Source organism: Telmatherina bonti (genome assembly GCF_933228915.1).
Source record: "Telmatherina bonti genome assembly, chromosome: 12".
In the NCBI taxonomy this organism is placed as follows: domain Eukaryota; kingdom Metazoa; phylum Chordata; class Actinopteri; order Atheriniformes; family Telmatherinidae; genus Telmatherina; species Telmatherina bonti.
The window spans coordinates 6,605,348-6,618,788 of NC_136610.1; the positions used below are offsets into that span (position 1 = coordinate 6,605,348).

Sequence of the window (13,441 nt, forward strand, 5' to 3'; positions counted from 1 at the left end):
GTCCTGGTGGAGACGTGATCACATTCCTGGTGTGCTGGACTCTGCAGGGCTCTGGCAGTTCCCACAGTAACATTTTGAGCCCGGTTTCTGGTCCCCCTGTGATCCAGGAGACAGTTATGCTGGTCTGGTCTCTGTTCTTCAGTCCTAAAACAATCCAAGCTTCAGTCAACCTGCATTTCAGATCCAGAACTGCCCCTTCTATCAGGAACACCCTGAATGATCGGTGTGAACCAGCCTTAATGCTGGAACTGGACCAAAACCACTCACGAGGTTCTCTGTGTGTGTTTTTGACGGTAGCCATGGCAGCAGCTGACAGGAGCTGCCTGTGGTTCTGGTTCTAGTCCCAGTCCTAGACCACCTGAGTGTGATGAGAACTGGTGTGAGTTTGGGTCCAGGTTGATCAGGATCCAGAGCTCTGTCACACCTGATCTGGTGTTCCTGGAAGTTCTGAGTTCATGACGTCATGGAAACTGACTGCAGACTCTCAGCTCAAAACTTTATTAGCATCATTATTCACAGACAGGAGTTTATGTGTCTCCTGCAGCTGAGAGGGGACGGACGTCTTCAAAGGTTTTGGACGGTTTTATGAACAAACACGTTTTTTTCTCCAAGAATCTGAACGAGCCCCGTAGAGGTCACTGCATGAGGACAAGAAAAAGGGTCCACAGGAGTCCTCATCTGTCCTGATGTGTTGTTTTTATACATTCATCTGTTCTCCTTACCGTGTCCTCACATCCCTCTCGTGTCCTCGGCAGGATGATCACCTACGAGTGCTGTCCAGGCTACGAGAAGATCCCTGGAGAGAAGGGTTGTCCTGCAGGTAGAACATCTGTAACACCTGAACGCCTCACTGAGTTTCCCTGCAGAAACTCCCTGCAGGTCAGTGAAGGCAACAATTTTAAATGACTGACGTTTGTTTTCTGTATGTGTGGTTGCAGCGCTGCCTTTAGTGAACATCTACAACACTCTGGGTGTAGTCGGAGCCACCACCACTCAGATGTACACCGACCGAGCCAGACTCAGGGATGAGATCGAAGGTCCTGGAAGCTTCACCTTCTTCGCTCCGAGCAACGAGGCCTGGGCCGCCCTGCCAGCAGTCAGTACCCCCCAGATAAAACCTCTGACAGGTTCACGGCGTGAAGCTGGTGATGTTCACGCTGACTCGTGTCGTCACGCTGCAGGAAATCCTGGACGCTCTTGTGAGCAACGTGAACATCGAGCTGCTGAACGCTCTTCATTATCACATGGTGAACCGCCGACTGACCTCCGAGGACCTGAAGCATGGATCATCCTTCCCCTCCATGTACCAGGACTCGCACGTCCACATCCATCACTACAGCAACGGGGTGACGCAACACAACAGCACTAGCACACTGTAATACAGTAATATTCACAATGCAACACACTAACATACAAAGTAACAGACTAATCCACTACGCAACACAATAGCACTCAAGGTAACATACTAGCACACACTGTAACACATTAGCACGTACTTTAACACATTAATGCATAGTGTAACACACACTGTAACACACTAATCCACAATGCAACACAATAATACACACTGTAACAAACTAGCACAAACCTTAACTCATTAGCATACAGTGTAAAACACAGTGTATGTAACACACTAATACACACACTGCAACACATTAAAACACTGCTGAGACATTCTCGTAACTTTCATGTCAATCTGTGGAACCTGATCAGAAACTCTGCTGTATTAATCGGTTCTCTGCTTGTCTCAGATTGTGACGGTGAACTGTGCACGTCTCATCAAACCTGACCAACATGCCACCAACGGCATTGTGCATGTAGTAGACCGTGTCATCACCGCCGTATCAAATGAAGTGCAGGCTATTATTGATGTTGATGATGATCTGGAGACACTGAGGGTGAGTTCATCAGTTCTTCTCTTTTTATCAGTTCTTCTATCAGTTCCTCTGTTCAACAGTTCTTCTTTTCAGTGGTTCACTGTGTTTCACAGATCAATGTGATCTTGCACTAACATGGATAAACTATTATTTTTAATTAAAAAAACAACTCTATCCTAGGTTTCGGACTCTCAGCATTCCTAACTTCCTGATTTCTTATGTTATGTGGTTCAGACGGCCCTTGCTGCAGCGGGTCTGACCACCATGTTGGAGAACGAGGGTCAGTACACCATCTTTGCCCCTACCAACGATGCCTTTGAGAAGATTCCCCAGGAGACCCTGAACCGGATCCTGGGAGACCCCGTTGCTCTTCGAGGTGACCAGTAGAACATGATGTCTGATCTGTCTTAGATGATGTTTTATTTTCAAACATCTTAAGTCCATTAACCCAACCCCTCCCCCCACACCCCCCAGACCTGCTGAACTACCACATCCTGAAACACATGCAGTGCGCCGAGTCCATTGTGTCAGGAGCCCCGATGGAGACTCTGCAGGGCACCATGCTGGAGGTCGGCTGTGATGGCGACCAAATAACTCTGAATGGTAAAACCATCATCACCAAGAAGGATCAGCTGGGAACCAACGGAGTCATTCACTACATCAGTGAGCTGCTGATCCCAGACTCAGGTACTCTGTCTGCCCGCCTCTGTTACTCAGAAAATACTACAAACACATAACAATGACCAACACCTTGCGAAGGACACAGACAACTACTGTAGATACTACTGTCACCGATTCGGAAAATACTACATAAAATTTTATGGTAAATGAAATACTTCTGGTAAGAATTAGTATCACCTGTAGTATCGGATATAGTATCAGCTGTAGTATCAGCTGTAGTATCAGTTGTAGTATTACATGTAGTATCAGTTGTAATATCAGTTGTAATATCAGCTGTAGTATCACCTGTAGTACCTGTAGATATAGTATCAGCTGTAGGACTTCTCTTTGTGTCTCGTAGCTAAAACTCTCATGGAGTTGGCGGGAGATTCATCTGTTTCCAAGGCAACCCAGCTGTTTGTTGAAGCTGGTCTGACGTCCCACCTGACGGGGTCTGAGGCTCTGACCATGCTGGCCCCTCTAAACGACGCCTTTAAAGGTAACTCTCACCTGGAGGGGTTTGTATGTGTGTTACAACGAGCAGAAGAAGAAACATGCAGCTGTGTGTGTCTTTGTGTGTTTACGTGTCCAACAGGAAGCGTGACGATGACTCCTGACATGAGAAAGCTGATGACCAATCACATCCTGAAGGAGCAGCTTTCCTCGAAGGCTCTGTATCACGGTCAGGAGCTGGAGACACTGGGAGGCCTCAAACTCCGAGTCTTCGTCTACAGAAACGTAAGAACTCTCATCGCAAGATGTTTTGAGTCCACCTGTTCTTTAAGTTGTTTGTTCATTTATTTCTGCTTTTAGTCATATATTTTATTCATTTGTTCATTCTTTCATTTGTTCTTTGAGTCATTCATTGGTTCGTTCTTTCAGTCCTGTAATCACTCAGTCCTGCTGAGACGTCTCAGGTGTTCTCGGGCGTTTCAGACGTCCTCATGCTCATTTTGGGTTGAAAAAAGGAAGATGGTGACATACAAAGTTGTAATGGCGCTAGGTTTTGTACTACACTTATCTCTGATTCTTCATGGTGTTTAGCCATGAGCAAAGAGTTAACAGTGACTCCATACAAACCCCCAACATCTGGCTGCAGCTGGCACAGATTCTCTATGGACTCCCCGCAAGCCCATGCTAATGCTGGTGGGGGGCGGTAAGAAGCAGAGCAGGCCCAGTATTTTTGCTACGGTGGCAGCAAGTCAAACCATCACTATCTTCTCCAATGTAACATCCATTGCCAACAAAATGGAGAAACTCAAGCTGCAGATGGTCTCTATCCAACTCACAGACCATTCTACCCGCCACTATGATCGCACCAAAGCCTCTAGTAAGAGTAAAATGGGAAAGAATCAAAGAAAAAGTAGATTTTTGCACAAGTTAGAGTGTCCTACCAGGTGATGAGGCACAGAATGATACATAATTCTGTATCGTTACTGATGCCCATAAGTTACTAGTATGTCCACCATGTATTTAGTACCAAGCAACTGCTATTCTATTCTACTGTACAATCATTTAGCAGATACTTTTATCCAAAGCGACTTACATATGAGTCAGAACACCACAATCACAAAATCAAACAGTAGAGGACATCGTAAGAAGGTGCTGGTGGACTGTCCAGTTGAACGGAGGTCCTTCCATGAAGTGCTACAGGCTTTTTTTTTGTTTTGTTTTGTTTTGTTTTTTTATTAGCTAATAGCTAATGTCGTGGTGTGAAATGACGTGACTAGAGGGAGGATATCAACCTCCCCCTGACAGATCAGTTGAAATAAATTATAAAATGTGAGGAAAAACTCTGGGAAAATCCCTTTGAAAGTACCCCACGATGTCCTGCTGGTATGACTTCTGTGCAGAGTAACAACTGTAAACTGTTGCAACGAGGCTTTTCCACTGTAGGCTAGCAAACAAATTAGCATCTCTGCCGTTTTATACAGCAAGTAACAGTAAATGATGCGACTCTGGTTGGGATTCTGACTGCAAATTATCTTTACAAAATTTGGAAATAAGCTTTTCCATCTATAATAGTAAACATTTACAAACTGTGTTCCATAAAAACATGAAAACGTGGCAGCTTGTGTACTATTAGTTTGAATTACTTAGTTGTCAACTGTTGGGACTTAGATGAAGGTCATATCACATTTTATGACCAGTTTAAGGAGAAATCAGATGATTTCAAAAGATTAATTTGTTTTTCTGCCAACTTTATGCCAATCTATGCCATTCTACCTTCCACAAGAGCCAACAGTGGTCATCATCACTGCTTTCTGTGCCCCCCCCCCCCCCCCCCCCCCCCCCCACATGTTAACACAGTGCTTGGTTTCCTTCTACGCTCCATAAACAATCATCAAACTGCTCATCCAGATGGTTTTCACGTCATAGTGAAGGATTTAAAGCAGCAGGTCAAACTTCCTGACTGGAATCCTTGTACAGGCAGCAGCATGAGATGCTACAGTACAGAAAATGTTTGCACACACTATGAAGCAGCAATGCTAACATGTAGCATAGCAACATGATGGGTACCATAGACATCAAATACATAGACGCCTCATTGAGCGCTGGAGAGTGAACCAGTGTTGCCACCAGATTGGATGGGTCTCCACTTTTGAGACTTGCTGCAGAGTCGACGTAGTTTCCCCACATAACTGTTTTCTGTGGAACAACACGTATATATTACACACAAACAAAACACTTTTCTACATAACTGGTTTATAAATAATGTTAACACAGTGAATAATCTACGAAATGCAAATGATAAATTTTAGTTCCATGAGATGTTTATGGAAAAATATGATATTGATGCTTCAGAAAGAGAGTTTTACATGGCAGCGTAATAACCTCCACCAAGGAGGTAATGTTTTTACCGGCTTTATCTCTTTTTCTGTTTGTGTTCAAGATAACTTTATGGATGGATTTTCATGAAATTTTCAGGACTTGTAGGAAATGTGAAAAGGAGGGAACTGGTTTAATTTTGGTGGTGATCCGGATCATCGTTTCGATCCAGGAACTTTTTAAAGGCCTTGGCGGAGGTTTAGGCTCTCTTGGGTGTTTTTCTAGGTAACTTCTGAATTTCACATTTTTAATTTGAATACAATACTTTATTTTCAGACTTTGTACAACTGTATCTCTATATTGATAAATTGAATGTAAAAAACAAAGCGTAAACTCATTTTGTTCAGCATACGGTTGCAACAATTGACAAAGTATTGAAAGCGGATCAAGTGGAATTAGATTTCACAAGGTTAAATAATAATTTAATATTTCACCAGATAAAAATAAATAGATAAATCCAAATGCATCAATAAACAATCAAACATGTTAGTATCAAATTCCTTTATAGATTAATTTATATTGTAACTACCTTATGTTTGTTAAATAGCATTATAAAAAATTTTTTTGCATAAAAGCACTACTTTTTAATGTTTGACAGCGACCTGTATCATAACAATATCTCTGCCCTTTGTAACAAACCAAACAGAAAAATCAGGTAAAACTTGGAGAAGTCATTGTCGTGGTTGGACCTACACCTTACAAATAAATGCATTGGAGGCGCATGGAAGACCCATCCAAGATGGCGGTGCGATGAGACGTCAGCTCGTATAGACAACGTGATACTATTTGGCCTCTATGTATATATAGATGGGGAGAGACTCAGCTAAAAGACTCGACCAGCATCTGCATCCAAACCAACAGGTCAAACCCAGTGCAGTTATATGGAAATAACACAAACCTGAGAGCAGCACTGTCCACTGTAGAGCTTCTGATCATTTATCCACTTCAAGTAAACCACAAAAATCGAAGTTTTAATTGAAAACAGAGACTGCTGATTACAGACGTGTCTGTTTCATTACTGTGGGACTCATAAATCACATCTTTCTTTTGCTGTTTTGTGGTGAAAAGTTTTATTCTAACTCCAAAAAAACTCTCCTAATGTGTCTCCTATGACTCTGTTTGAAATGAGCCATGAATGAACCATGGTTATTAGACTTCCTGCTAGTCTCCATGGAGATGAAGGTCCTGCTAGTTTCCATGGAGATGAAGGTCATGCTAGTTTCCATGAAGGTGAAGGTCTTGCTAGTTTCCATGGAGATGAAGGTGGTTTTATAGTGAAGTATTCTCTTTTCCTATCATAAACTGTCTTGGACTTAGCTTTTTTCTGGACCTTCATTGTGTGTCTACGGTGAATGTGGGGTTATCCCCTGGATTCTCCTGAATCTGATCGTTGATAGAGGTGTCCATCATCAACATCAGCTGATGGCTTCCAGAGATATTTACCTGCGTAAAACCTATATTAAGGTCTTTTTACTTTCTACGGCAGCACAGTTCCTCATCAGACGATACTTTACTCATTCCTAGATCAACAGGGCTGCTATCTTCTGGTTTTCACTTACAGTAATATAGTTTTCTTTTAGGACGATATTAACATTTACATTTTTATCTTCGTTGGTTATTTTGGGTATTTCATTTTGGACCTGAGGCAGAAAAGATAGATTTCATGAATAAGAGGTTAAACATGCCTTGGGAGCGACCTCCTCTCCCGTCTGGATAGTCAGACCACCTCTTTCTGCTCCTCATCCCCACCTACACTCCCCCCCGAGACCAAACCTATCCAAACATTCAGCTACAGGACGGGTTCAGCTGTACCAACAGGGCTACTGAAGATTCACACAGACTGCTTTGTTCTACATGAAAAGCTGTATTGACAATATCACAGTCAACAAAAGCATCTGGATTTTTTAAAATCAAAAACTTTGAAAAATCCAAAGTTTCAGAGTGTAATCTGAGTCAGAACACCAGTGTTCAGGTCTGGTGACAACTGTACAGTTCTCCCACATCAAACTGGTAAACAGGCTTTCAACACATCAATGAGGACAACAGAGGGAAAACCAATGAACAACAACTCATGGGGTTTATGGCTGGACATCAAGGCTGCTGCCACCAGCAGAGACTAGACTGCAACGTCCCCTTCAGCAGCACCAGGCTGGCGCTAAAAGCTGACCTGACAAACGCTGGTCCACCTAAAAGCCTGTCCAGACCTGCAGTCGAGGATAGACTGAATTCTCCTGGATATCTCACTTTAATGGTTTTCTTGCCTGCAGAATTTAGCATATTTTCGCAGTAAGCTGCCTCCTTGCATTGGCGAATCCAGCATCCATGTTGCATCTTGTTTCTTTTCTAAGCTCTCTCCAGTCAGTCAACGTCAGTCCCATTTTGACTGTGTTATTAGCCCTTCCTCTGTCCCTCTCTCTCATTCTCTACCTTTTTAAATCCAACAGTGTCCTGTGTTTGTTTGCTGACTCTGCGATGTTGTGTTGACGGCTACTGAAAGTAAGGCAAAAGTTTTGAAGTGTGTTTTCTCAACCTCGCGATGCTGCAGGGCAACATCTGCAGCTATGTGTATAAAACAGTAGATGCCACTGTACCATGAAAAATTACCAAGCTTATTTTTGAAGTAAGAAAGTCAAGGCTAAACAGCTGTTCAGTCCCAATCAGTTCTCTTCACATTGTTTGAATGGAAGTGTTCTTACTTTCACTAATAACTCCCTGGAGGCTAAAGACATCTGCTATAAAATGGCTGATAGCCAGTGAGTTAAACTACAGTTGTTTGATTTTACCATTTGATTTCACTAAATGTCTGACCTCTCACAGCAAGAAGGTCACTGGTTCGATCCTTGACTGGGGCAAGGTTTGGACAGTGGCCTTTCTATGTGGAGTTTGCATGTTCTCCCAGTATATAGGGTTCTCTCCAGGTACTCCGGCTTCCTCCCACCGTCCAAAGACATGCATGTTAGGTTGATTGGTTACTCCAAGTTGCCCATAGGAGTGAGTGTGAGTGGTTGTTTGTCTCTGTGTGGCCCTGCGATGGACTGGCGCGCTGTCCAGGGTGTACCCTGCCTTTCACCCAAAGACTGCTGGGATAGACTCCAGCTTCCCGGCAACCTTGAATTGGATTAAGCAGTTAGGATAATGAATGAATGAATGATAAATGTCTGACGGTGAGTACACACTGGCACTGTTTAGTCCACTTTAAACAAATCCTGGATAGTCCAGTCAACTTGGAGCAGTAAGAACATGTGTGTCGACTCTGATGCTGGCCAAATAAGTAAAGTTTGGTCCTGTGGTGTCCAGGAAGAGACGTACAATGTGCAACATATCCCACTGACTTGCTTGCTGCTCATACAGACAGATTGTAGAGAAAAACAACGTAAAAACAGGAACCACAAGACTGCGGAAACTTGAGGTTGGTCCATTGTTTACTTGTAGTGAATGAACCATTTTCGTCTCTGGCCAATCAGTGAGCTGGATTTTTTTCCTCCTTGCTTGACAGCGGTCATTTCGAGGAGTATCATCTGCTAGTAGCAGCTATTCTAAAGTTCAGTGTGAAGCAAATCAAACCAAATGAAGGTGCAAATACTCTGGTAATTTCCCACCCAGGTTAGTCTTCATGTCCTCAGGGGTTTTTTCTCTGATTGAAACAGACACGTCTTTCTACTTGCTGCTTTAGAAACTGAGAAGCTGCTCATTGTGTCGTATAGTTAGGGTTAAATAACTTGCCTAGATCCCACTGTCTGAGCAAGAGCACCGCCACCAGCTCTGAGCCCCCCACCCAGCCCATAATGCGATCAGCTGCCCTGCAGACAGACTGCTAAACACTCAACCTGTCCAGAAACACGAGGAACAATCAGCGATACAACAATCGCCTCTTTTAGTGTGAAAGCATCGGGATTATTTGGATCTGGTGTCTGGTTTTGTTCGGGTGTTACTGGTGCAGTTTGTCTGCTGCTCGGCCTTCATGACTGATGATGTCAATGTTCACACACTCTTATTGGACAGGATGTGGGCTGATCTCTGGTGGTCTCCGTGTGATCCAGGTCCTGGACTTCCTGCTCAGTAATGAGGTCTGCAGACCGCAACAAGATTCCTGCTTCCCACAGCGGAACTTTTCCAGACTGTGTGTGTTTGTGTGTGTGTCTGTGTATGTGTGTGTGTGTGTTGGGGTTTTCAGCTGCTGAGATTTTCTTCTATCTTCTGCCATTCTGATTGACTGAGTGTGATTAGGTGATGACGATGGCTGACTCAGGCTTTTTTGTTGTAGACAGAGTGAGTACTGGATCTCGAGGTCTGGTTCTGGGTTTACCGCTCAGAACTGGACTAGATTCCAGTACATCATTCATCCAAGCGAGAGCTGCAGAGCCATTTATTCAAACACGTCTCTTCTGAGCGGGCTCAGTAGTGACCTGTTTGTCGATCCCGCCTGATTTGCAATGGTGTCAGATGACTCGGTCCTGATGGCAGCTCAGCATGCTCTGGTCCTCTCAGGTGTTATCTGTGTGTCTGTAGAACCTGTGCATCGAAAACGCCTGCATTGCCGCTCATGACAAGACCGGACGCTTTGCTTCCATGTTCACCGTGGACAAGGTCCTCACTCCACCGATGGGGACGGTCATGGATGTCCTGAAGTCCGATGACCGATTCAGGTGAGCACCATCAGCCTCTTTTTCTTTCAGGGATTCTTGAAGTCATGTGGTCCTTCATTGAGACCATTCTGTAAACAGGACACCTGCCTCCTGCAGGCCAAAAGCTGAAACAGCAGCTAATCTTAGAGGTTACATGTCCTTGTTTCTTTTTCTCCTCTGAAATAATGTCCACAAACTGCCTTTAAAACTTTCATCCTTCTATAAGTCGGTATTTTTGTCATGGTCCCTCACTTATAATAACTTCTCCCCTCTTAAATACCTCATTTGGACAACAACAAAGACATTTTATTTAAATAAACATAACTTTTCTTTGCAAGTTGGGTTTAAATGTGGGGTTAGAGGAATGTCCAGGGCAGCTCCCTGAAATCTGATTGACACCACAGGTGTCAGCTCAGGTGATTGACAGGTTACTGGGAGATGATAGAAGCATCTTTCCAGAACTGTATCACCAGTATCACTACACCAGTTTGAAGTAGTTTCCTAACGAATCATCATTTAAAAAATTTTAAATGTGGCTGTATGTTTCTAGAAGAGATTTTGTGTTGGGCTGTGAAGCTGATGTTATAGCTTGAAGCTTCATAGCACTGCTAATCTTGTTAAATGCTAGCACTGGATTAGTTTTAATCTCGGGAAACCATATTTATTACTCAGTGGCTGTATTTAGTGACAAAACATCAACTCATTTAATAAAGATTTTCACACTGAAGCTGAAACAAAGAAAGAACCTTAGTATCCTCGCTACTTAGCGCTAAGCTAATGCTACATAATCCAGTTTTATTTAAACAGGAAGCTAGCAAGGCTGCTAGTTGGCTTTAAAGTAGCTACAGCATTAAAATGTGGAGAAATATATCCTGTAATCAGTCTGATTTTGTAGAGAAAGATATAAGAAATGGAGATATTTGCAATTTTTTTTGTGGAGAGGAAGGACACAGATCAGGCTAAGACGACTCCAGCGTCAGTATCAGCTGGGCTAACGTCTCCTAACATCGAGCTCACCACACAAGGATCCAATCTACCACCACCAGACAGAAAACTAGAACCGACCACGTCAAACTGCACATACTGCATCCAAAAACCCCAACTTAGCTTTATATAGACCTTTTTCTACTTGTAGTAAATATTTCCATAGATAATTATTGTAAAGATGGTTTATTTCTCATGCTTCTCTAAACTACACCCTGATGAGGTTTTCTCCACTGATAAATGGGATTCTGCTTTCGGGCCAGTTAGTTAACACAGAGGGACGACTGCTACCTTACAATGAGCTCCTTTCACTGTTTCCAGTCAATCCCAAAGAATTCTCATTAGTACGTAATACCATTCCTTCAGGTACTTTAATGCTGTTAAAAAAAAACTGGCAGCTTTCCATCCACCTCAGTCCCTCTCCCTGATCCAACTGACTCTGCAGTGGGGAAAATCTGTTTTTCACCACAACCTGGCAACAGCAAGAACCCACAGTTTCTTCCAGAAAGGATGTCGTCTCGCCTCCATTATATGGAACAACTATGTTCCAGCTATCAACTGGAAGAAAGTCTAGTGATCTCCAACAATTATTTAATTGTAAATAGGGTGAAGGAAGTGTCTTTAAAAATAATTTATAACTTATAAACATCTGAAAATGGTAGTGCACTTTCACACAGAGGTTCTATTTTTTTGTATCTCCTAAAAAGAACAAAGAAATACTTTGTTTTAAAAGAAATCTGTTATTATTGTTCACTCAAGTTTTAATTCATAGATGAAAATCTGCCTGTTTAATACCATATTTGACTAATTTCATTAAAGATTTGGAACAGTATACACAATCAGTATCACATGCCACGAACAAGAAGTCATTCAAAAATATTTGCATATTTGTACATTTGTTTAATGATATTTATTTAACACCTCTAAGATCACATATACATAAAACGAACTTCATTTGCAACAGCAACTAACAAGTAAGAATGACAATAAAAAACAATAACAATGCAACAGACATTCACAAAGCGATTCTGACTGCAAACCCAGATGCATTAAACATAACATAAGTTAGGCTGGTTTAGAAATTAGATAAACAACGTTAAAACTGAAGAAAGAAGCAAAAAACTGAAAAAGCTATGAAGTAAAACTGACCATTTACACTAGCTGCTCATATAACAGCTCTACTGGTGCAGGGAGGTTTTCTAAGGACAATGCCTGTATCTATTTTCTATTATCTTTGCATTTACTGACTGAAACTTTTACCCAAAAGGAAGAGTTCATATCCCGTAAATAGAGACGGTTGAAGAAATGACATCATTGGTGTCAAAGTCAAACAGTGAATAAATTTATGAAGTCAGGATGCCTCGATAGTATAAATGAAGCCGAAAAGATCTGTGAGAGGTCAGACCTCCAACAAGCAGCTGATTTACACTACACAGCGATTTGCATCCTGTTCTGGTCCTACATCCATTTTAAATGGATCCACTATCAAATTCCAGATCAATTAATTATAAATCCATAGTGTCTTGACTACATTGTGGTGTTTCTTACATGTTTTTTCTCTTGCAGTGATGAAATGATGTTCCTGTTCTGGATAGTGGTATCTAAAATCTTGATTTATGCTCATGCACAGAGGGTGTAGCTGTAGATAGGACCAAGGCCGGATTATCCAATGGACATTTTGGGCACGGGCCCAGGGGCCCACGCCCACTTGGGGCCCATTTGGGGCCCATTTGGAGACTAGTGTGACCCACATAGGCTATACATTGTATATCGTCACACCACAGTGTCTAGTGTATTGCTGTTGGTACCACTGGCTGAGGGATATGAAATGTCGTTTTCACACGGTATCATTCACAATTTTCACAATGTTGCTCTGAGGAAGGGGGGCCCCTGGAACAGTCTGGGCCCAGGGGCCTGTGCACTTTTATTCCGGCCCTGGGTAGGACGTCTTTGTAAGTAGGATGAAACGTTAAAACAGCGACCCAAGGAAGAAGCGAACTAGACATTGCGTCGACCCTTTCCACGGGGGCCATCAGTTGCTATTAAAACATCAAGATATCTTGATTTTTTTTCAACGAAGACAATTTTAAATTAGAAATATATATATGAATAATTCAATAAAAATAGTTTTTATATTTTTTTCCATTGTGGTTGTGGGTCAGCTTTGGACATTTTATGATTTGACACACATTCATTGGCTTTCTTAACCGCTTAGTCCAATTCAGGGTTAGAAGAAGCTGGAGTCTATCCCAGCAAGCAAGAGGCCGGTACACCTGGACAGGCCCCAGACCATCACAGAGACAAATAACTATTCACGCTACATTTTAGAATAACCAATTAAACCAAATAACCTAACATGCATGCATTTGGATGGTGGGAGGAAGCCGGAGGACCTGTGGAGAACCCAGGCAAACACGGTGAGAATATGAAAACTCCTCACAGAAAGGCTGTGAGGAGGTTTTGGGT

At 42.5% G+C, this 13,441-nt stretch overlaps 1 protein-coding gene across 1 annotated transcript in view; it reads left to right on the forward strand.

Moving 5' to 3' along the window:
- The window catches only part of tgfbi (transforming growth factor, beta-induced), a 37,111-nt gene that overhangs the window by 17,055 nt on the left and 6,615 nt on the right, over positions 1-13,441 (forward strand). The window contains exons 3-11 of the mRNA XM_079250483.1: positions 756-820; positions 939-1,096; positions 1,182-1,346; positions 1,752-1,898; positions 2,112-2,253; positions 2,352-2,564; positions 2,899-3,036; positions 3,133-3,275; positions 9,876-10,012. Coding sequence (XP_079106609.1) covers positions 756-820; positions 939-1,096; positions 1,182-1,346; positions 1,752-1,898; positions 2,112-2,253; positions 2,352-2,564; positions 2,899-3,036; positions 3,133-3,275; positions 9,876-10,012 — 1,308 coding nt within the window. The remainder of the gene's footprint in view (positions 1-755; positions 821-938; positions 1,097-1,181; positions 1,347-1,751; positions 1,899-2,111; positions 2,254-2,351; positions 2,565-2,898; positions 3,037-3,132; positions 3,276-9,875; positions 10,013-13,441) is intronic.